This window comes from Hemiscyllium ocellatum, chromosome 32 (genome assembly GCF_020745735.1).
Source record: "Hemiscyllium ocellatum isolate sHemOce1 chromosome 32, sHemOce1.pat.X.cur, whole genome shotgun sequence".
Taxonomy (NCBI): domain Eukaryota; kingdom Metazoa; phylum Chordata; class Chondrichthyes; order Orectolobiformes; family Hemiscylliidae; genus Hemiscyllium; species Hemiscyllium ocellatum.
In genome coordinates, this window is record NC_083432.1 from 51,549,348 (window position 1) to 51,574,120 (window position 24,773).

Genomic DNA, 24,773 nt, shown 5'->3' on the forward strand with positions numbered 1-24,773 from the left:
ATTTCAACAGCTTCCTCATTTCTCCTCCCAAATTGGTTACAAAGGCCCAACAACGTGACGATGAATACCCTTGCCAACTTTTATAGGTGCGCCATCGAGAACATTCTGTCTGGATGTATCATTACCTGGTATGGCAACTGTACCATTCAAGATCGAAGACAGTTACAGAGAGTGGTGAACTCGGCCTGGACAATCACAAAGGCCAACCTCCCATCTATTGAATCTATTTACCAGGCTCGCTGTCAAGGAATGGCCGCCAGCATTCTGAAAAATCCATCCCACCCTGACAATGTTTTTCTCTAACCTCTACCATTGGATAGAAGGTACAGAAGCCTGAACATACACACCAGCCGGTTTTACCCTACTGTTTCTACCCTACTGTTGTTAGAATACTGAATGGATTCACAATTCTTAACATTCACCTGTACCTGTATTTTTGTTTTTGCCACTGTTTACCTATTATTTACAATCTATGTTACCGAATTCTGTGATCTGACTGTATTGCTCGCAAGACAAAGCTTTTCACTGTGCCTCGGTACATGTGACAATACATTCAATTCAATTCGATGCCTGAAACGTTGATTCTCCTGCTCCTCGGATGCTGCCTGACTGGCTGTGCTTTTCCAACACCACACTCTCGACACTGTTTACGGTGATAGCTCACCTGGTTCCAACTGGTTGGACTAAGGATAGAGATTGCTGGAGAAATTCAGCAAGTCTGAGGAGAGAAAGTTAACGTTTGGGTCCAGTGACCCTTCTTCAGAACTTTGCTTTCACTCCACAGATACTACAAGACATGCTGAATGTTTTCCACTTATTTCAACTTTTGTTTCTGATTTCCAGCATCCACAGTTGTTTTTTCGGTTGGCTAGACAATTGGTTTGCATTACAGAGTAAAGCCTGCACTTTGGGTTCAATTCCCACACTGGCTGAGGTCACCGGGAAGGACTCTCTCTTTCTCAATCTTTCCCTTCACCATAAAAGTCTGGTGACTTAGGTTAAACTGCCACCAGTTGCCATCTCTCTCTAATGAGAGTGCAGTTTTATGATCCAGAGGACTATGGTGACTTATGTGCTCATCATAGAGTCACATAGCATGGAAGCAGATCCTTCAGTCCAAACAGTCCATGTCAATCATAATCCCAAACTAAACTAGTGCCACCTGCCTGCCTTGGCCTATATCCCACTAAATATTTCTTATTCATGTAATTACTCAATGTCTTTTAAATGTTGTAATTGAACCCACATCCACCATTTCCTCTGGAAGTTCATTCCACACACAAACCAGTTTCTGTGTAAAAAGAAAATGTCCCTTGTGTCTTTTCAAAATTTTTCTCCTCTCTCCTTAAAAGTATAGCCCCTAGTCTTGAAAAGCCCCACCCTAGGGAAAACACACCTTATCTATACCCTTCATGGTTTTAAATCAGAACTAGTTGTTCAAAATGTTATATTGAAATCTGAATTATTAGTTGTGTTAATAGTATTATAAAATCTGTAGCTGGAAAAGCAGGCTTATGCCCGAAACGTCGATTCTCCTGCTTTAGATGCTGCCTGACCTGCTGTGCTTTTCCAGCAACACATTTTCAGCTCCGATCTCCAGCATCTGCAGTCCTCACTTTCTCTTATAAAATCTGTATAATTATTGAGTTGACAACACATGGCGTTTGGGATTTCTTTTTGTAAAAAGGGAGATGTTGCGTTTCTGTCTCAAGGCAGATATGCAACATACCATTAAAGGACATGCACAGAATGCTATAATATATAACGATAGATGACCTAATGCTATAAAGCTCACATTTCTGAATATTAATAATTCCAATCAGTCTCTTACTGAGTTTAATGCACTTGCAGCATTTCACTGAGAGAACTTTACCGCAATGCATTTGAAATGCTAAGCTTGGGTCTGGAGTCACACATGATCGGATTGACGTGTGGTTACCGAGTGCCTGTAATAACAGTTCATTGAGTTTTTAGCACTACAAGACTCACAGCCTTATATCTGTGTAATGTGTAAATATCTGCTACTATCTCTTACCTCATGTCTTTGACTATCCTCTAGTTTTAATCTTCCCTACAAAAGGGAACATCCACTGGGTATTCTCCTGTCCCACTCTCTCAAAGATCTCATATTCCAAGATTATCATCTTTGATTTTATTAAACCCCCCCCCCCCCAGATACAGATCTAACCTAATCAACTATTCTTCATATGATCAACAGCTCTTCATCCTAGTCAGCTCACCACAATAAATACTTTCTATATAAAAAGAAAGTCTCAGCTAATGTTATTGCTGGGCAAGTCAGATACCAGTGAGAGAGATAGAGTTAAGCATGTATAGAATTTGAGACTGGAGAATTAATGAATTAAAATAGGGAAGTGGTAGACAAATGAACGTGTATTTTGTATCAGTTTTCATTGTGGAGGATACGAGTAACATCCCGGAAGTACAGATAAACCATAAAAGTGTGCAGGGAGGATCTCGGGAAAACAACAATCACCAGAAAAATGGCACAGAGTAAATTGTGCCCAGATCCTAACGGCTTTCATCCTACACTCTTAAAAGAAATGGCTACTGAGAAATTTGACACATTTAATTTTCTGAAACTCCCTTGATTTGGAGACAGTCCCATTAAATTGAAAACTAGCATAATTAAGGCCATTATTGGAGGCCACTTAGATACATTCAAAGTAATCAGGCAAAAGTAACATGGTTTTCTGAAAGGGAAATCATGGTTAGCCAATCTACTTGTATTCATTGAAGAGATAACATGTACTGTAGTTAAAAGGGAACAAGCAGATATACTGTATTTAGATTTCCACAAAGTATTTGATAAGGGGCCGCTTCCGAGGATATTATGGAAAAAAAAGAAATTATGCTATGGGGTTACATATTGACATGGATAGAAGATTCTAGATTAGAGTGGTGCTGGAAAAGCACAGCAAGTCAGGCAGCATCCGAAGAGCAGGAAAATCGGTGTTTCAGGCAAAAGCCCTTCAATAGGAATAGAGATTTTCCACAAAACGTCAATTTTACTGCTTCTTGGATGCTGCCTGACCTGCTGTGCTTTTCCAGCACCGCTCTAATCTCGACTCTGGTTTTCAGCATCTGCACTCCTTGTTTTTACCTATGGATAGAAGATTGGCTGGCTAAGAGTAAATAGGCATAAATGGGCATGTCTCAGGTTTAAAAGATATAATGATTGGTGTGCTACAGAAATCACTGCTGTAGCACCAACTATTTATAATTTATCTAAATGGTTTGGATGAAGGGATGGAAGGAATGGTTTCCAAATTTCCTGATGACACAAAGAAAAGTAGTAGTAAATCTTAAAGAGGATATAAAGAGGCAACTAAATAACTTAGATAAATTAAGTGATTGGGCAAAGATGTGGCAAGTGGAGCATCATGTGGAAAATGTAAATTTGTTCAAAGTTTGTGAGAAGATTTGTAGCTTGGGTGCTCGTTGTTGTGGTTCTGTTCGCCGAGCTGGGAGTTTTTCTTGCAAACGTTTCGTCCCCTTTCTAGGTGACATCTTCAGTGCTTGGGAGCCTCCTGTGAAGCGCTTCTGTGCTGATTCCTCCGGCATTTATACTGGTTTGAATCTGCCGCTTCCGGTTGTCAGTTGCTGTCCGCTGCAGTGGCCGGTATATAGGGTCTAGGTCAATGTGTCTGTTGATAGAATTTGTGGATGAGTGCCATGCCTCTAGGAATTCCCTGGCTGTTCTCTGTTTGGCCTGCCCTGTAATTGTGGTGTTGTCCCAATCGAATTCGTGTTGTTTGTCATCTGAGTGTATGGCTACTAGGGATAGCTGGTCGTGTCGTTTCGTGGCTAGTTGGTGTTCATGGATGCGGGTTGTTAGCTGTCTTCCTGTTTGTTCTATGTAGTGTTTTGTGCAGTCCTTGCATGGGATTTTGTACACTACGTTGGTTTTGCTCATGCTGGGTATCGGATCCTTTGTCCTGGTGAGTTGTTCTCTGAGGGTGGCTGTTGGTTTGTGTGCTGTTATGAGTCCTAGTGGTCGCAGCAGTCTGGCTGTCAGTTCAGAAATGCTCCTGATGTATGGGAGTGTGGCCAGTCCTTTGGGTTGTGGCATGTCCTCGTTTCGTTGTCTTTCCCTAAGGCATCTGTTGATGAAATTGCGCGGGTATCCGTTTTTGAAAAAGAGGAAGAAGAACACCTATACAAGGTATTCACCAAAAATGGATTCCTCCACGAATGCAGAAAAAATCAAATCCTTCCCCAATGTGTCAAATACAGACCTCCAGTAAGAACATCCATCAACAGACACATCGACTGGACCATATACAAATCACTGCAGCTGAAACTGACACCCGGAAGCGGCAAGAACAAACCAATATAAATACCGGAAGAAACATCAAAGCAGCGCTTCACACGAGGCTCCAACAGCACTGATGATGTTCCCTAGCCAGGGAATGAAACGTTTGCAGCAAAAACTTCCAGCTCGGCGAACACAACCACAACAGACACATCGACCTAGACCCTATATACCGGCCACTGCAGCAGACAGCAACTGACAACCGGAAGCGGCAGATTCAAACCAGTGTAAATGCCGGAGGAATCAGCACAGAAGCGCTTCACAGGAGGCTCCCAAGCACTGAAGATGTCACCTAGAAAGGGGACGAAATGTTTGCAAGTAAATTTGTTCATTTTGGCAAAAATTATATAAAAGCATTTTATCGAAATGGTGGGAGGCTATAGAACTCGGAGATGCAGAGTAATCAAGGTGTCCTCATGCATTAATCGCAGAAGGTGAGCATGCAGGTACAGTACATTATTAGGAAAGTTAACAGAATTTTATAATTTATCATAAGGGGTGTTGAATACAAAAGTAGGGAAGTTATGCTTCAGTTTTACAGGGTGCTGGCAAAACAACATCTGGGGAACTGTATACAATATTGGTCACATTGTTTAAAATTGTGGAAATGTATTGGATGCAGTTTAGAGAACATATACAAGACTAATCTTTGGAATGAGTGGTATCTTTTATGAGGAAAGATTTGACAGGCTGGGCTTGTATCCATTGGTTCAGAAGAGTCTGTGGTGACTTAATTGAAACATAAAATCCTGAGAGATCTTGACAGGGTAGATGTGGAGAGGATATATCATGGCTTAAAGAGGGACAAGGTGCCAGGTCCTGAATCATTCCTGATGTCTGATCCCAGAATAAACAAAACAAAATCCAGAACCCTAATACAAGACTACAAAGGCCAAATGAGAAACTGAAGAATGTGATAGCTGTTACTGTGTCCAGAGTTTAACTCAGCAAAGAATTACTTTGAGGGATGGGGACAGTTCTTGTGGTACAGTGATGTTGTCCCCACCTCTCAACCAGGAGGCCCAGGAACAAGTCTTGGATGTAATAACAGTGTGAAATAACATCTCTGAGCAGGTTAATTAGAGAATACCTAGAATTACCTCATTACAAGGCAATGCTGAGACATCAAATTTAAAGACTGAATGTGTCTATTTTTATCTGCCATCTTGTAATGAAATGCTCCCATTCACAACTTAATCTGCGTGTGGTATGAAAATGTTTTTATGACAAATATTGATCAACAAATACACCTTTTAAAATTCAAAACCCTATTAAACTGAGAATGGAAACAGAGGAAAGCACACTATCTCTTCCAATCTGGAAAGTTAAAAATCACACAACACCAGGGTTTGGTCCTAAAGGTTTAATTGGAAGCACACAAGCTTTTGGAGCACCGCTCCTTCCTCAGGACAACCACCTGATGAAGGAGCGTCGCTCCAAAAGCTAGTGTGCTTCCAATTAAACCTATTGGACTATAACCTGGTGTTGTGTGATTTTTAACTTTGTACACCCCAGTCCAACACCAGCATCTTCAAATCACAATTCCAATCTGGACATAGCTTAAACAGGAACATAGTTGTATTGGATGCTGTTCAGAGAAGGTACATAAGAAGTAGGAGGAGTGGGCCATCTGGCCTGTCCAGCCTACTCCACCATTCGATCAGATCGTGGCTGATCTTTTTGTAGACTCACTCACATAACCCTTAATTCCTTTACCAGTTCAAAAATCTGTCTGGCTGATTTCTGGGATGAAGGTGTTGTCTTATGAGCAACATTTGAGCAGGTTGGGTTCATGCGCATTGGAGCTTAGAAAAATCAGAGATGACCTTACTAAGACAAATAGGAATCTGAGGGTACCCTGAGGGTTATGCTGAGAGGGTATTGCTCATCTTGGGCATACCTAGAGTTGGGGAGGGGGAGGGGGATGGGGACAGTGCAGTTTCAGAACAAGGGGTGAGGAGGAACTTCTTCCCTTATTAGTCTTTATCATTCTGTACTCCAGAAAGCAGTGAAGGTGGAATATTGAAGGCTAGTTAAGATGGATTTCAAATCTACATTGGGGCTAAAGATTATGGGAGGCGGGCAGAAAAATAAAGTTAGGCCACAAGCAGATCAGCCATGACTTTATAATTGAAGGAGCAGGTTCAGTGGACCAAATGGCCTACTCTGTTCCTATTTCTTATATTATTAGTTGGTAGTGTAGTGGTAAAGTTACTGGATAGTAATCCAGAATTGCAGGCTAATGTTCTGGGGGTGTGGGTTCAATTCCCATCACAGCAAGTGATGAAATCTGAATTCAATAAGACCTGAAACAGAGGAGAAAAAAGCTCTCCAAATGGCCAATATGTAACCACTTTTGCAAAAATCCACCTGGTCCATTAATGTCTGTCATCCTCACCAGGTGAGGTGACTCATGTGGCCTCTGAACAATTGGGATGGATAATAAATACTGGTCTAGCAAATGACACTCACATCCAATTAACAAATTTAGAAAAGCCCATTTCTCATCTTCAGGACATCTCTGCAGGAGTTCCTCAGGGTGGTAACCTTGGCTCAACCATCTTCAGCTGCTTCACCAAAGGCCTCCCCCCCATCATAATATCAGACATGGGGATGTTCACCAATGATTGGACAATGTTCCGCGCCGTTTGCGACTCCTCAGATTCTGAAGTAGTATATCTTCAAATGCAACAAGATCTGGACAGTATGTAGGTTTGGGCTGACACATGCCAAGTAACATGTGTGCCATAGAATTGCCATGTGACGGACATCTGAACAAGAGTGTGTTATGGACTGGGCCAGACCACTCAAATATTTCTTAAAAAGGCAACCCCGACCATAACTTTGCAATTTGTTTTGGTAAGTGTACAGTGAAAATTACCCGGATTAAGTTAGTGAGGTTTAAAACAGGCAATAAAATTTATTCGCAAAATTAAAAATTGAAACATGAAGAACAGAATAAAGAAGCCCTACAGATCTCAGTCTATCCAAACTAGACTTAAGTATGCTGTCCCGAATATACACCACAGTCCCAATAAGCAAACCACCCTTACAACACAGTAGAAAAAAAGGGTCAGATACTTACAGATTGAAGTTAGAAGGGCAGAAGAGAAAGTTTCCACACAGATCACTGTTGAACTCCCAACCAGTTCTGGTCTGAGCTAAACTGCTTAGCTAGAGAGCTGACCACTCCCCTTTCATTCTACAGGTCATTTCTTAAACATGACCACTTTGACCTGAAGTGTCATCTGTTTATATATAAACAAAAGACCTCTCAAAATCCTTTTCATCTCTGAACCAAATCAGTCTGATTGACACCTGGCCTGTTTATTACCCCTCTGAAAAAAGTCAAGGACAGGGAATCCTTGAGCCAAGGAACAGCCTTTCAAAACAAATGGACTAGCTTTGTGACAAGAGAATCCAACCATCACCACTCGATATTCAATGGCATTAGTATCACTGAATCCTCACTATCAATATCCTGGCGGATTCCATTGACCAGAAACTGAATTGGACTATCCAAAATAATAGTGCGACAAGAACAAGTCAGAGGCTAAGAATCCTGCAGTGAGTAACTTACCTTCTGACTCCCAAAGCCTGTCCACTATCTCCAATGTACAAGTTAGGAGTGTGATAGATTATGCAGCAAGTCAGGCAGCATCAAAGGAGCAGGAGAATTGACGTTTCGGGCATAAGCCCTTCAAAGGGCTTATGTCCGAAACGTCGATTCTCCTGCTCCTTTGATGCTGCCTGACCTGCTGCGCTTTTCCAGCAACACATTTTTCAGCTCTGATCTCCAGCATCTGCAGTCCTCACTTTATCCGTGTAATAGATTAATAATACTCAAGACGCTTAACACCATCCACGACAAATGCTTTGTACTACATTTACAAATAATCATTGAGTGGCAATAGTGTGCACCATCTACAAGATGCACTGCACCAATCCACCAAGAGTCTTTAAAGGTCCAAACCTATGACCATTTCCATCTACAAGGACAAGATCAGCACAATCATGGGAACACCACCAGCCTCAGCTTGATTGTCTCAGTGGCATTGAGACATATTAGATGAGTCTTCAAATTTTGATCCATGAATGCCACATAGGGAGCTATCCCACCCCCTGTCAAATGTGGTATTTCATTCATGGTGGAGTTGGGCCACTCCATTGGACAAGTGGCTGTGGAGGAGGCATAGTCTCTGTTGGAGGCATCCCCACCAGAAAAGTCCAGCCCTTGTTTCATCCAATTGCTGTATGTCCCTCTTTGCCAACGCCACCCAGATGCGCCTCAGTGAAGCCACCTCACAACGTCCAGATTTCTCAATGGGTCCTGGTTATGGACTGTCTTCAGTGCCCATTGCTCCTGGTGATACTGATAGATGTCTGGCAGCTCTTGGATTGAGAAACCAGGAACTCATGGAATTAACCAACTCTAAAATGTGGTTCTGGCTGATTCCCAAGCTGAGGCCAAAGGGTCTCCAATGGAACCACCGCCTTTGTGTAATATTGCAGGTATCAAGCCAGGAAGTTCGATTGAGGGACTGGGATTGTTCTGCTTAGAGGGTTAAGAATTTATCTGGGAGAAAGGGACAGGAGGGGTGGTGACCAGAGTGTGGAATTTAAAAGAAACTGCACAGTGGCTCAGTGATTAGCACTGCTGCCTCAGTGCCAGGGACCCGGGTTCGATTCCAGCCTTGGGCGACTCTCTGTGTGAAGCTTGTACGTTCTCCCCGTGTCTGTGTGGGTTCCCTCTGGGTGCTCCGGTTTCCTCCAACAATCCAAAGATGTGCAGGTTACGTGAATTGGCCATGCTAAATTGCCCATAGCGTTCAGGGGTGCCTAGGTTAGGTGCATTAGTCATCGATAAATGTGGTGTAGTAGGTCTGGGTGGGATACTGTTTGGAGGGTCTGTGCGGATTTGCTGGGCCCAATGGCCTGTTTCTGCACTGTATGGATTCTATGAAAAGAGCTAGAGTTAGCATGAGAAAAGGTTTATTTAATGCAGTGGGTACTTAATAGAATCATACAGCATGGAAACAGATCCTTTGGTCCAACCCGTCCATGCAGACCAGATATCCTATATAAATCTAGTTCCATTTGCCAGCATTTGGCCCATATCCCTCCCTCCTGTTGAAGAGCTTATGCTTGAAACATCGATTCTCCTGCTCATCAGATGCTGCCTGTCTGGCTGTTCTTTTCCAGTGCTACACTCTTCGACTCTGATCTCCAGTATTGCAGTCCTCACTTTCTCCCAAATCCCTCTAAACCCTTCCTATTCATATATCCATCCAGATGCCTTTTAAATATTGTACCAGTCTCAACTACTCCCTCTGGCAGCTCATTCCATACAATGCACCATCCTTTACGTTAAAATGTTGCCCCTTAGATCTCTTTTATGTCTTTCCCCTCTCACCTTAAACATTTGCCCTCTAGTTTTGGACTGCCCCACCCTGAGGAAAATACCTTGTCTATTTACCCTATTCCGGCTCCTCATGATTTTATATAACTATAATGTCACACCTCAGCCTCCAACATGCCAGGAAAAATAGTCCGAGCCTATTCAGCCTCTCCCTACAGCTCAAACCATCCAACCTGGCAACTTCCTTGTAAATTTTTTCTGAACTCCTTCAAGTTTCACAACCCCCTTCCTTTTGGAGAGAGACCAGAATTGTATGCGATACTTCAAAAGTGGCCTAACCAATGACCTCTCAACTCCTTTACTCAATGCAATAAAGGCAAGCATATCAAACACCTTCTTCATTATCCTGTTTACCTGCAACTCCACTTTCAAGGAAGTATGAACCTGGACTCCAAGGTTTCTTGTTCAGCAACACTCCCCAGGACTTTACCATTAAATGTATAAGTCCTGTCCTGTCCTGATTTGACTTGGCAAAATGCAGCACCTCACGTTTATCTAAATTAAATTCCATCTGCCACTCCTTGGCCAATCTGATCAAGATCCCATTGTACTCTGAGGTAACCTTCTTCGCTGTCCATTACACTTCCAATTTTAGTATTATCTCCAAACTTACTAACCATATCTCCTATGTTCACATTGAAATCATTTATATAAATGACAAAAGCAGTAGACCCAGCATCGATCCTTGTCGCACACTACTGGTCACAGGCCTCCAGTCTGAAAAGCAACCCTCCATCACCACCCTCTGTCTTATACCTTTGAGCCATTTCTGTATCCGAAAAGTAGTTCTCCCTGTATTTCGTGTGAACTAACCTTGTTAACAGTCTACAATAAGGAATCTTATTGAACACCTTACTGACATCCATATAGATCACACCCACTGCTCTGACCTCATCAATCCTCTTCATTACTTCTTCAAAAAACTCAATCAAGTTAGTGAGACATGATTTCCTGCGCACAAAGTCATGTTGATTATCCCTAATCAGTCTTTGCCTTTCCAAATACATGCCAATTCTGTCCCTCAGGATTCTCTCCAACAACTTGCCCACCATTGATGTCAGACTCACAGTTCTGTAGTTCCCTGGCTTTTCCTTACCAATTTTCTTTAATAGTGGCATAATGTTACTGCCTTTATACTCTTCCAGGGATTCACTTGATCCCTGCTGTCTATACCTGACATATACTTCCTTCTTTTTCTTAACAAAAACTTTAATTTCTCTAGTCATCTAGCATTCTCTAAACCTACCAGCCTTGCCATTCACCCTAATAGGAATGTACTGTCTCGTTATCTCATTTTTGAATGCATCCCATTTTCCAACCATCCCTTTACCTGCCCCCAATCAACTTTTGAAAAATTTTGGGGCCGATAAAATGTGGAACTGGAAAAAGCACAGCAGGTCTAACAGCCTCAGAAGAGCGGAAGAGTCAATGTTTTTGGGCAGGATCCTTCATCAGCATGTCAACTCTCATCCTCTTCTGATGCTGCTTGACCTGCTGTGCTTTTCCCAGCTCCACATTTTATTGACTTGACTTTCCAGCATCTACAGTCTTCATTATCTCCAAGTTTTTGAAAGTTGTAGCCTAATACCGTCAAATTGGCCTTCGTCCAATTTAGAACTTCGACTTTTAGATCTGGTCTATCCTTTTCCTTCATTATTTTAAAATTAATAGAATTATGGTCACTGGCCCCAAAGTGCTCCCCCACACAGCAGTCATCTGCCCTGCCTTACTTCTCAAGAGTAGGTCAAGTTTTGCACCTTTTCTAGTCGGTCCACCCACAGACTGAATCAGAAACTTTTCTTGTGCACACTTAACAAATTCCTTTCCATCCAAGCACTTAACACTATGGCAGTCCCTATTATCGCTTTACAAATTTGTTTCTTAATTTCCCGTTGACTACTGGGGAATCTATAGCACAATCCCAAACTATGATCATCTCTTTCTTATTTCTCAGTTCCACCACGCCTGACTGGACTATGGATACAATTTCTATTAAAGTGGAAGATGAAAATGCACAGGGCTGTAGGGAAAGAGCAGAGGACTGAGATTAACTGGATTGTGATGCACTTGATTATTGATACCCTTTTCCCAACTTACTCTGTCCAACCTGCCCTTGATTTAAAAACCCCTGTCAAATCATCCTTTTCCCTCCAAGGAGTATAGGCCCAACTTCTTCAATCTATCTTTATAACTGAAGTTCTTCATCCCTCAAAGAATTATTGTAAATCATTTCTGCCCTCCCTCCAATGCATTCACATCTTTCTTACAATGTGGTGCCAACAACCGTACACAGTACTCCATCTAAGGTCCAACAAGTGTCTTGTATAAGCTATGTAAATTGCCATGTAGTGTACAGGGATGTACAGATTAGATGGATTAGCCATGGTTAAGGCAGGGCACAGGGATAGAGTGGAATGTTCTTTGGAAGGTTGGTGCAGACCCGATGGGCCGAATAGCATCTATCCACACTGTAGGGATTCTACAATTCTATTTTCAACAACACTCCTTGCTTTTCTACTCCATGCCCCCAATAATAAAGCCGAGGTCACTATGCTCTATTAGCTACACTCGCTACCTGTCCTACCAGTCAACAACCTGATGAAGGAGCAGCGCTCCGAAAGCTAGTGCTTCCAAATAAACTTGTTGGACTATAATCTGGTGTTGTGTGATTTTTAACTTTGTACCTCTCCTACTGCCTTGACTGATGTGTGCCCTATATACATCTAAATCCCTCTGCTCCTGCACCCCTTTTAGAATTGTATCTTCTATTTTATATTATCTTTCATGTTCTTCCCACCAAAGTGCACTAACCTCACAGTTCTCTGCATTGAACCTCACCTGCCACCTTTCCACCCACTCACCAACTTGTCAACATCCTTTTGGAGTTCCACACAGCCATTCTTATAGTTTACAATCCTTCCAAGTTTTGTGTCGTGAGAATTTTGAAATTGTTCCACATGTCAAGGTCGAGATCATTAATGTATATATATATATATATCTGGAGAGGCAAGGGTCCCAACACTGACCTCTGGGAACTCCCCTGTAATGGAATCCCTTCCCACACTTGGAGCACTAGTCCTCTCCTACACCCCTCTCCCCCCACCCCACCCTCTCTAACCCCCCTCCCCACCCCCTCTGCCCCACCCTCTCTGACCCCCCTCCCCACCCTCTCTGCCCCACCCTCTCTAACCCCCCTCCCCACCCTCTCTGCCCCACCCTCTCTGACCGCCTCTCCCGCTCCATTTCCCCTCCCCCGGGGAGGTGCTCTGTTCTCTGCGAGTCTGGTCTGGGCTGGGCCTGGCCCGCGGTTTCCCCCTCCACCCTGTACCGGGCTGTTCCCGCTCCGAGTCCGAGAGAGAGTGTGAGTGAGTGAGGGAGGGAGACGGACAGGCCCCGAGGCCAAGGCCGATGCCGCTGCGGGCCCTGTGTTTGTGGCCGTGCTGCCGGAGAGGCTTCACTTTGTTGTCCCGCCGCGAATATGGAGAAACCGAAAAGGCAGAGGAGCTTCAGGAGCTGCAGGAGGAGCCGGTGAGAGAGCCCGGGGCTCGGCACCGCCTGAGGGCAAGGACCGGGCTTGGGCCGAGGGGAGGGGGCTCAGGGGGCTCAGGGGGTGGCGTTTGGGGGGACGGGGGGGGTGAGGGAGCGGGGTTTGGGGGGACGGGGGGTTCAGGGGGTGGGGTTTGGGGGCACGGGGGTGAGGGAGCGGGGTTTGGGGGGACGAGGGGGTGAGGGAGCGGGGTTTGGGGGGACGAGGGGGTGAGGGAGCGGGGTTTGGGGGGACGAGGGGGTGAGGGAGCGGGGTTTGGGGGGACGGGGGGTTCAGGGGTGGGGTTTGGGGGCACGGGGGTGAGGGAGCGGGGTTTGGGGGGACGAGGGGGTGAGGGAGCGGGGTTTGGGGGGACGAGGGGGTGAGGGAGCGGGGTTTGGGGGCACGGGGGTGAGGGAGCGGGGTTTGGGGGCACGGGGGTGAGGGAGCGGGTTTTGGGGGGACGAGGGGGTGAGGGAGCGGGGTTTGGGGGGACGGGGGTTCAGGGGGTGGGGTTTGGGGGCACGGGGGTGAGGGAGCGGGGGTTTCGGGGCACGGGGGTGAGGGAGCGGGGTTTGGGGGGACGAGGGGGTGAGGGAGCGGGGTTTGGGGGGACGAGGGGGTGAGGGAGCGGGGTTTGGGGGGACGGGGGGTTCAGGGGGTGGGGTTTGGGGGCACGGGGGTGAGGGAGCGGGGGTTTGGGGGCACGGGGGTCAGGGAGCAGGGTTTGGGGGGACGGGGGTTCAGGGGGCGGGGTTTGGGGGCACGGGGGTGAGGGAGCGGGGGTTTGGGGGCACGGGGGTGAGGGAGCAGGGTTTGGGGGGACGGAGGTTCAGGGGGCGGGGTTTGGGGGCACAGGGGGTGAGGGAGCGGGGGTTTGGGGGCACGGGGGTGAGGGAGCGGGGTTTGGGGGAACGGGGGGATGAGGGAGCGGGGGTTGGGGGGACGGGGGGGTGAGGGAGCGGGGTTTGTGGGGGATGGGGGGTGAGGGAGCGGGGTTTGGGGGAACGGGGGGGTGAGGGAGCGGGGTTTGGGGGCACTGAGGGAACAAGGGAAAGTTGGGCATTGTGTGGAGGACTGGGGGAAGAAGACGGCGGGAGTATTGAGATTTGGGGAAGTGTGCTGAGGGACTGGGGGCAAATTTGGGGTTGGGGGATTTGGCGGAGAATTGGCAGATCGGGTTGCCAGGGGAATATTAAATTTGGCTTTTGGATCTTGGAATGTTGGAGTTGACGGGGTTTTGTTTTAGAGACTAAGGTGGATGTTATTGGCCCCCTGGCAGAAATTTATTGCTAATCCTTGATAGCTCCTGAGCCCATCCCTGCATATTCAATTTGTTCTTTCTCTATTGAGAGAAATATTAGAACTGTTTTTGGATGAAGAATAAATGCTGTTGAATTACTGCTGTTACTGTCAGTATTAGTGGCCACTCCATGTTGTATTGATGTATTTACTGCCATCCATTTTCTCAATGAATGAGATTCATTCTAAATATAAGGTATCAAAGACTGAGTGGAATTTAACTGTAATGTTTCTATCTGTGCTCAGAATGATTCCATCTCCCAGAATCATAGACATTTGCAGCACACAAGACATCATTTGGTTCATCCTGTTTGGGCCGGTTCAACCTAATACCACTTTGTAGCTCAGCATCTGTAGCCCTGGAGAGTGAAACACTTTCGATGCATATCCAGGTTTTAAAAAAAAGTGTGCTGATGTTTTCTGCTTCTTGAAGGACTCTTTTGGGCAGTGGATCAAGCAATGAATCAGCAGACACTTGGAGAGGTTTGACTAATTAGGGCAAGTACAGATTTGTAAAAGGCAGGTTGTGTTTGATTAATCAAAATTTTTGATGAAACAAAAAGGATTGATGAAGGGCATGCAGTGCATGTTGCAAAAATGGACTTTAAGAAGCTGTCTGGCAAAGTACTACATAAAAGGCTGGCTAACAAAATTAGGATATGTAAAGGTACAGAGTATTCGAAGTTGGAGGCTATGTAGGCTTGTACAAAACAAATAGTCAATGGGAATTAGAAGAACAAATATGTAGGGAAATTGGGGAAACTTGCAGGAGCAATAGAGTTGTCATGGGGGTTTTAATTTTCCTAACATCGGCTGGGACTACCAGATTGTTAAGGGCTTAGATGGGGTGGAATTTGTTAAGTGCGTTCAGGAAAGTTTCCTCAAGCAGCATATAGAGGTTCCTATAGAGGAAGGGGCAAAACTCGACCAACTCTTGGGAAATAGGGTAGGACAGGTAACGGAGGTGACAGTGGGGGAGCATTTCTGGACCAGTGACCATAGTTCTATTAATTTTAAAAGTTATGGAGAGGGACAAAACTGGTCCACATGTTCAAGTTCTAAAATGGGGCAAGGTGAATTTTTGATGGAAGTAGACAGGAGCTTGAAGGGGTTGGTTAGAGTAGTTTGTTGGCAGGGAAAGGGACATCTGGCAAGTGGGAGGCCTTTAAAAGTGAGATAGCTAGAGTCCAAGATCTACATGTTCCTGTGAGAGTGAAGGGCAAGATTGGCAGGAATAGGGAACCCTGGATAACAAGATATTGAGGCTTTGACCAGAAAAAAGGAGGAGGCATGGCTTGTGTGCATGCAGCTGGCATCAAGAGAATCCTGAAGATATACAGGGAATACACAAGAAGAAAATCAGGAGGGTGAAAAGGTAGCATGAGATAGCTTTGATTCAGAAGATTAGGGAGAATCCAAAGAGTTCTTTAAATATAATAAAGGAAAAAGAATTATTGGAGAAAGAGAGAATAGGACCCTGCAACAACCAGATTGGATGTCTGTTTGTGGAACTGCAGGAGATTGGCGAGGTCCTCAATGAATATTTCCCCTCTGTGTTTACCATGGAGAAAGACAGGAAGACTTGGGAACTTGGGGAAATTAGTGCTGATATCTTAGGGACAGTCCATATCGCAGTAGAGGAGGTATTGGGCATATTAGAATGAATGAAGGTGTATAAATCTTCTGGTCCTGACCAGATATATCCAAGAACTCTGCAAGAGGCTAGAGAATAAATTGCAGGGGCCCTGGCTGATATATTTGCATCATTGTTAGCCGCAGGTGAGGTCCTGGAAGACTGGAGGGTGGTGAATGTTGTGCCATTATTCAAAAAAGAAAAACCTGTGAACTGTAGACCAATAAGCCTAACATCTGTGGTGGGTAAGTTACTTGAGAAGATTCTGAGGGATAAGATATACATGCATTTGGAAAGACAAGGTTTGATTGGAGAAATCAACATGGCTTTGTGAGAGAGATGATGCCTCACAAATTTGTTACAGTTCTTTGATGAAGTGACCAGGAAGGTTGATGAGTGCAGGGTGGTAGCTGTAGTATATGGATTTCAGTAAGGCCTTTGATAAGGTTCTGCATGGTAGGCTACTCTGAAAGGTTAAATTGCACGGAAACTGGGGAGAGTTGGCAAACTGGATACACAATTGGCTTGATGGTAGGAAGTAGTAGAAGGCTGTTTGTCGGACTGAAGGCCTGTGACTAGTGGTATACCTCAAGTGTTGGTGCTGGGCCCATTTCTGTTTGTTTATATCAATGATTTGGATGAGAATATACAAGGCATGATTAGTAAGTTTGCAGATGACACTAAAATAGATGAGGAAGGTTATCAGAAATTGTAGCAGGACCTTAAGAGTGTAGTAGACTGTGGAGGGATCTAATAGAAGCGTATAAGATCATGAGAGGCATGGATAGGTTGAATGCACTCAATCTTTTCCTCAGGGTTGGGGAATCGAGGATTAGAGGGCATCAGTTTAAGGTAAGAGGGGAAAGGATAAAGGGAAACCTGAGGGGCAACATTTTTACACAGAGGTGGTACGAAAATGGAATGAGCTGCTAGTGGAGTGATTGAGGCAGGTACATTAACATAATTTAAAAGGCATTTGGACAAATACATGGATAGGAAAGGATTAGAAGAATATGGGCTACTCTTAATGGTGGATCACTCTGCTCATGTGTTGTTGAAGAACACAGCTAACTGCGAGAATTAGTGTGAATTGCAGGACACATTGATCTTCGACACTTTGAACACACTTTGCGCCCGCAGGTTCTTCTCAGGGCCGCACCTGTCTGAGGGTCGCTTAATTCCCCCCTCCAACTGTACTTTGATTTAATCACTGCCCACCCCTTTACTGTTTGATCATGCAGCACTGCCCTCTGAAAAGGACACTGCTTGTCACTAGTCATTCAGGTGTTTCCCTTCTTCTTGGTGGTGGAATATAAATAAAGATTTCCACACTTGTTGTTTTCCACTGTGTCCAACACTTGCACACACAAAAAAAACGGGATTCAGGCATCCTCTTCACTTTAAGAGCTGGCTGTGAGGGAGCTGAATCAGTGTCAAGGATTAAGAAAAAGAGAAAAACAAAAGAAGGATGTGGGCTAAGTGCAGGGAAATTAGGTTAACGTGAATGGACAGTTTGGTTGGCATGGACCCATTTGGGCCGAAGGGCCTGTCTCTGAGCAATAGGACTCTATCACTCTGTAACCCTAAGAATGATTTAGCCTTGTATCCCATTATAGAGACTATACTTTAGGAGCCAACACAGAGAATGCTAGAGAGAGTCAACAGGCCAGGCAGCATCGAGAGATAGAAAAACAGTTCATCCTTTGTCATGACTTTCTTCACACTTTAGGAAGGATGTGATGGTATTAGAGAGTGTTTTATTTTAATGAAGGACATGCTTAGGCAATGTTCCACATTGTTGGATAGATATGCCAGTGTTTTAACTGTACTGAAAAGCTTGTTTGGAGCACAAGTCTTCAGTAGAGAGAACATCGACCAGTACAGCAAAGAACAGGCCGTTCAGCCCACAATGTTGTGCCGACCATTGATCCTCATGTATGCACCCTCAAATTTCTGTGACCATATGCATGTCCAGCAGTCTCTTAAATGTCTCCAATGACCTTGCTTCCACAACTGCTGCTGGCAACGCATTCCATGCTCTCACAACTCTCTGTGTAAAGAACCTGCCTCTGACATCCTCTCTATACCTTCCTCCAACCAATGCAGTAAAGATGATAAAACTGGTTCTAAGGGTGAGGAATTTAAGTGGATAGATGGATGGGGGGGTTGGGACTGTTCACTTGATGAAGAGAAGCTTGCAAAGGTTCAAATCTTAGATAACCTTCTTCACTCACCAACCCTTACCAACTTTTATAAATGCACCTTAGAAAGGAATCTGTTTGCATGCATCATGACTTGGTATGGCAGTTGCTCTGCCCAAAACCATAAGAAACTACAGAAATTGCAGCCCAGACCATCATGCAAGCCAATCTCCCATCCATTCACTACACCTACGCTTGTCGTTGCCACAGAAAGGCAGCTCACATCATCAAAGACCTCTTCCATCTCTCCCAACCTTTTCCGTCAGACAGAATAAACAAAAGTTTGAACATATCTCCCAACAGATTCAAGAATGGCTTCTTCCATGCTGTTATTAGACATCTGAATGGACCTGTCAAATTTCAAATCTAAAGTTGATCTTGCTTTTTATGCACCTTCTTTTCAGCTGAAACTTTGCATTGGATGCTCCACCACCCTATGATCTGCCTGTACTGCATGCAAAGCAAAACGTTTCGCTGTACTGTGGTAGTAATAAATCAAATGTGGGAGGCAATGGCCTAGTGTTATTATTACTGGACTGTTAATCCAGAGATCCAAATAACATTCTGGGGACCGGGTTCAAATCCTGCCATGACAGATGGTGGAATTTGAATTCAGTAAATATCTGGAATTAAGAATCTAATGCTGAGCATGAATCCATTGTCACTTGTCAGAAAAAACCCATCTGGTTCACTAATGCCCATTAGGGAAGGAAACTGGCCTATGTGTGACTCCAGACCCACAGCAATGTGGTTGACTCTCAACTACCCTCTGGGCAATTAGGGATGGGCAATAAATGCAACGTCCTTGTGCTGTGAATGAAATAAAAAAGGTCAAAATCAAATCAAACTATCTATTATATCACCAATTTTAGTGTCATCCTGAACATAGTGCCTTCTATGTTCTCATCTAAACTATTTATATAAATGACAAAAAAAGTAGGCCCCGCAGCAATTCCTGTGAAACACCACTAATAACAGGTCTCCAGTCTGAAAAACAACTTTCCACCCTCACTCTGTCTCCTGCCATTAGGCCAATTTTTTATCCAATTGGCAAGCTCACTCTGACTCCCTTGTGATCTAACTTTACTAGTTAGTTTGCTTTAGATTAGATTAGATTACTTACAGTGTGGAAACAGGCCCTTCGGCCCAACAAGTCCACACCGACCTGCCGAAGTGCAACCCACCCATACCCCTACATTTACCCTTTACCTAACACTACGGGCAATTTAGCATGGCCAATTCACCTAACCTGTGCATCTTTGGACTGTGGGAGGAAACCGGAGCACCCGGAGGAAACCCACGCAGACACGGGGAGAACGTGCAAACTCCACACAGTCAGTTGCCTGAGGTGAGAATTGAACTCAGTTCTCTGGCGCTGTGAGGCAGCAGTGCTAACCACTGTGCCACCGTGCCGCCTGCTATATGAACCTTGTCAAAAGCTTCACTAAAGACCAAGTAGACAATGTCTACTACTCTGCCCTCATTAATTGTCATGGTTTCTTCCTCAAAAACTCAGTCAAGTGTGAGAGTTATGATTTCCTTCACACAAAACAGTACTGACTATCCCTAGTTATTCCTTGCCTCTCCAAATGCATATAAATCCTATCTTTCAGAACCACCTCCAACAACTTTGCCACCACTAAAATCAGTCTCACAGGTTTATCGTTCCCAGGCTTCTCCTTGTAGTCTTTCTTAAACAAAGGCATAACCTTAATCACTCTCCAGTCATCCTTGCCACTATGTTATGAAATGGTGTATAGTCTAGTTTACCAAAGATCAGAAGAAAGGATATCTTGGACTGGAAATGTTAGTTCTATTTTTCTCTCCACAGATCCTGCCAGACGTGCTGAATTTCTCCAGTACTTCTGTTTTTATTTCAGAATTTGCACATAATTAATATTTTGCTTTTATTACAGTTAAATGTTGTTGTGTCTGTTTTATGATGCTAAATAGTTTCTGTTTCTAATTCAGGTATCTTCAGATCTGAACCTAACTCAGTCATTGGCCACTGATACCTCAGACAGGTAACAAATTTCGGAATCATGAAATATCTCATATTGTGAACTAGAGTGATTGCATTTTGTTGTAGGAGCTGTTTTCACTTGAGACTGAGGCTCTCACTGCCTCACCCTCTGATATACTAACTATTTAGTTGCCAGTATTCTATTGGTAGTTGAATTGACTACAGCGCTCGTTGAGATTTGCAGCTGCTCTTGCCAGAAGTGAATGAACCATTTTTGATCAGTTTTCTCCCAATGGCTTCACCAAAGAAAATTTGATTCACAGTGATATCAAGACATGATTGAAGGCACTACAAAAAGCAAGGGCACTGGATAAAGCAAAGGCTCTGGGCCCTGACAATATTCTATAAGATGTAGGAATCTAAGGCCATTTGCCCCATTGAGTCCATCTACCATTCAATGAGATCATGACTGATCTGATAATCCTCAGCTCTACTTACCTGCTTTTTTGCCATAACCCTTGATTCCCTATCTGATTTAAACTCTGTATCAGCTAGAGTATACTTAATGTTCCAGCCTCAATAGCTCTTTGTGGCAAAGAATTCCATAGATTAACAACTCTCCAAGAGAAGGAATTCCTCCTTATGTCTGTCCAAACCGGATAATCCCTTACCTTGAGATGATCTCTGCCCCTAGACTCTCCTACAAGTGAAACAACTCTCTGCATAAACCCTGTGAAGTGCCGTAACAATCTCTTATGCTTTAATGAGGTCACTTCTCATTCTTCTAAACTCCAACGAATACAAGTGCAATCTACTCGACCTTTCCTCAAAAGAAAATCTCTCTACACGTGGAGTCAATTTAGTGAACATCCTTTGGACTGCCAAAATGGTACTTTCTTCCCTTAGTTAAAGGGACCAAAACTGTTTGTTTTAAGTTTATTCTACCTCCTTGCATAATTTTAGCATGACATCCCTATTTCTATAGTCTATTCCCTTTGAAATAAATTACAACATTCCGTTTACATTTTCTATTATCTGTTGAACTAGGATGCTAGCTTTTTATGATTCATACATGAGGATTTCCAGATCTCTGTGCTGTAGCATTCTGCAGTCTTTCATCTGCTTTATACTTCCTACTAAAAAGCATAACCTCTTATATTCCCACATTATGTTCCATCTGCCAAGATTTTACCCACTCACTATATCCCTGTGTAGGCTCTGTGTCATCCTCACCCCTTGCCTTTCTACCTAATTTTGTGTACAGTAATCTACAAGCTTGGCTATAGGATGTACATTTTGTTCTTCCAAGTCATTAATGTATGTTTTAAATAATTGTGGTCCTAACATTGATCCCTGTGATACTCCATTCATTACAGGTTGCAATCCTGAAAATGCCCCGTTGTTTCAGCACTGTCTGTTCTATTAGTTAGTGAATCCTCTATCCATTCTAATACACTATTGCCAAAATCATGGGCTGTTATTAAATAGCCTTTTGTATAGTACCTTATTGTGTGCATTTTGGAACACAAATGTATTACATCTACTGGTTTGACTTTATCTAGCCTGTTTGTTATTTCCTCAAAGAATTCTAATCAATTTGTCAGGCATGATTTTCCCTCATGAAGCCAAGCTAATCCTGCTTAGTTATATTTTCTAAATGCTCTACCATTACATCCTTTAGAATAGACTCATTTTTCCAGTGACAGATATTAAGCTAACTGGAATGTAGTTACCTGATATTTGTCTCACTCCCTTTTTGAGCAAGGGTATTACATTGGCAGTTTTTCAATCCTCTGGTCCTTGCCAGAATCTAAGGATTCCTGCGAGGTTACTATCAGTGTGGCACGGTGGCACAGTGGTTAGCACTGTTGCCTCACAGCGCCAGAGACCTGGGTTCAATTCCTGCCTCTGGCGACTGACTGTGTGGAGCTTGTACATTCTCCTTGTGTCTGCGTGGATTTCTTCCGGGTGCTCCGGTTTCCTCCCACAGTCCAAAAATGTGCAGGTTAGGTGAATTGGCCATGCTAAATTGCCTGTAGTGTTAGGTGAAGGGGTAAATGTAGGGGAATGGGTCTGGGTGGGTTGCGCTTTAGCAGTTTGGTGTGGACTTGTTGGGCCGAAGGGCCTGTTTCCACATTGTAAGTAATCTAATCAATTAATATAGTAGGTATAGGGTCCTATCTGTCTATGACCCCATTAGTTTTCGTTGTACTTCTTTCTGGTGGTCGTTATTTTATTTATCTCCCTTTCCTTTTGATTATTTTGTAGTTTTAGAATGCTATTGCTGATTTCTTCGTGAAGACTGATGCAAAGTATTCATTCAGTTTCTCTGTCATTTCCTAGTTTCCCATTATTATTTCCCTAGCTCCATTCTCTCAGTGGTCTATGTTCACTTTGAATTCTCTCTTCCTATTTATATTTTTAAAGAAGTTCACTGTTCATTTTTATATTTCTTGCTAGTTTACCGTCACCGTTTATATACTTTCTCTTTTTTGTTTGATAATCTTTTGTTGGTTTTTAACATTTTACCAATTCTCATACATACCTTGCTACCTTGCGTGTCCTTTCTTTAAATTTCATACTATCCTACCTTCCTTGGTTAACTATGGTCAGTTTATCCACTCTAGAATCCTCCTCTGTCACTGGAATATATCTTTGTGTGAGCTATTTTCATAAATGCCTGCCATTGTTTATGATGCTAAACTCCTTTTCTGTCAACTTCCAGCCAGCTTTGCTGTCATTAGTTGTAATTATTCTTATTTAAATTTAGCACAATTGTTTCCAACCTGAGCTTCTCACACTCAATTTGAATGCTAAGTTGTACCATGCTATGTCTCATTGCACATTACCAGATACAAAATAGCCAAAATGGCTATTAATGGAAAAGCAGCAAACTATTGAAATAGAGAGAAATTGTACAATTCTGCAGCATATAGGAATGTGACTTGTCCTAGTAGGATGCAGATGCAGCAAGTGATCATGAAGGCAAATGGAATGTTGTCATTTGTTGCAAGGGCATTGGAATATAAAAATAGTGATATCTTGCTACATTTGAATAAAAAATTGCCGAGACCACGTCTGAAGTAACATGTATGACTTTGGTCTCCTTACGTAAAGGAAATAAATGCTTTAGAGCTTTTCAAAGATGTGTCACTTGTGTGGTACTTCGAATGGGAATGGTTATCCTTTGAGAAAAGTTCGGACGAATTGAACTACTGGAGTGTTAGATTGCACTAATTGTAGTTTAACAGAATTAGGTGATCTTGTACAGACATAGAACATCCTACAAGTACTTGATAGTGTGCACCTAGAGGATTCCAGATCGCTAATGTAACAAGAAGGGTGGGGAGGCAGAAGACCGGAAACTATATGGTGGTTAGCCTGACCTCAGTTGTTGGTAAGATCCTGAGAACTTGGAATTGCATGGTAAAATAGGTCAGAATCAGCATGGCTTTGACAATGGGAGTTCATACCTGACAAATCTATTAGAATTCCAGAAGATTTTTGACAAGGCGCTGCGCAGGAGGCTGCTAAATAAGATAAGTGCCTATGGTGTTGGGGCAAGGTATTGGCATGGATAGAGGATTGGTTGACTGGCAGAAGGCAGAGACTAGAGATAAAGGGGTCTTTGTCAGGATGGCAATCAGTGACTAGTAGAGTTCTGCAGGCCTCAGTGTTGGAATCACAGCTATTCACATTATACATTAATGATTTGGAGGAAGGAACTGAGAGCACTGGTGCTAAGTTTACAGTTGACACAAAGATAAGGTGGAGGGACAGCTAGTGTCGAGGAAGCGGGGAGGCTACAGACATATTAAGTGAGTGGTCCAACAAATGGCAGGTGGAATACAATGTGAGAAAGTGTAACATTACGCACTTTGGTAGGAAGAATAGAGGTACAGATTATTTTCTAAATTGATAAAAGGACTTGGGAGACCTATTTCAGGCGTCTCTTCAGGTTAACATTCAGGTTCACTTGGCAATTAGGAAGGCCAATGCAATATTCGCATTCATTTAAAGAGGGCTAGAATATAAGACCTGAGATGCACAGCTGGGGCTGTATCAGGCTCTGGTTAGATCACATTGGGAATAGTGTGAGCAGTTTTGGGCCCCTTAATTAAAGGAAAGGTGTGCTGACTTTGAAGAAGGTCCAGAGGAGGTTCACAAGAATGATCCTGGGGTGAAGGGCTTGTTATGGGAGAAACAGTCCAGCACTCTGGGTCTGTACCCGATGGTGTTTAGAACAATGAAGGGGATCTGATGGAAATGTATGGAATATTGAGAGGCCTGGATTGAGTGGATGTGGAGGAGATGTTTCTGCTAATGGGAGAGACAAGGATCTGAGGACAGTGTCAAAGTGAAGAGGTGACCCTTTAGCACTGTTAAAGTACAG

At 43.7% G+C, this 24,773-nt stretch overlaps 1 protein-coding gene and 1 non-coding gene across 4 annotated transcripts in view; both read left to right on the plus strand.

Annotated features, from left to right (window-relative positions):
• The first annotated feature begins 13,021 nt into the window (after positions 1–13,021).
• The window catches only part of plekhh3 (pleckstrin homology, MyTH4 and FERM domain containing H3), a 75,108-nt gene continuing 63,356 nt past the window's right edge, over positions 13,022–24,773 (plus strand). For 2 of the 3 annotated variants that reach the window (XM_060848671.1, XM_060848672.1), the window contains exons 1-2: positions 13,022–13,283; positions 20,389–20,441. In XM_060848671.1, coding sequence (XP_060704654.1) covers positions 13,164–13,283; positions 20,389–20,441 — 173 coding nt within the window. In that variant the 5' untranslated portion in view covers positions 13,022–13,163. The remainder of the gene's footprint in view (positions 13,284–20,388; positions 20,442–24,773) is intronic. The other variant, XM_060848673.1, reaches the window with a different exon arrangement.
• LOC132831060 (5.8S ribosomal RNA) lies at positions 17,236–17,389 on the plus strand. Its single transcript, XR_009646473.1, has one exon. It is a non-coding gene; the product is annotated as a 5.8S ribosomal RNA (ribosomal RNA).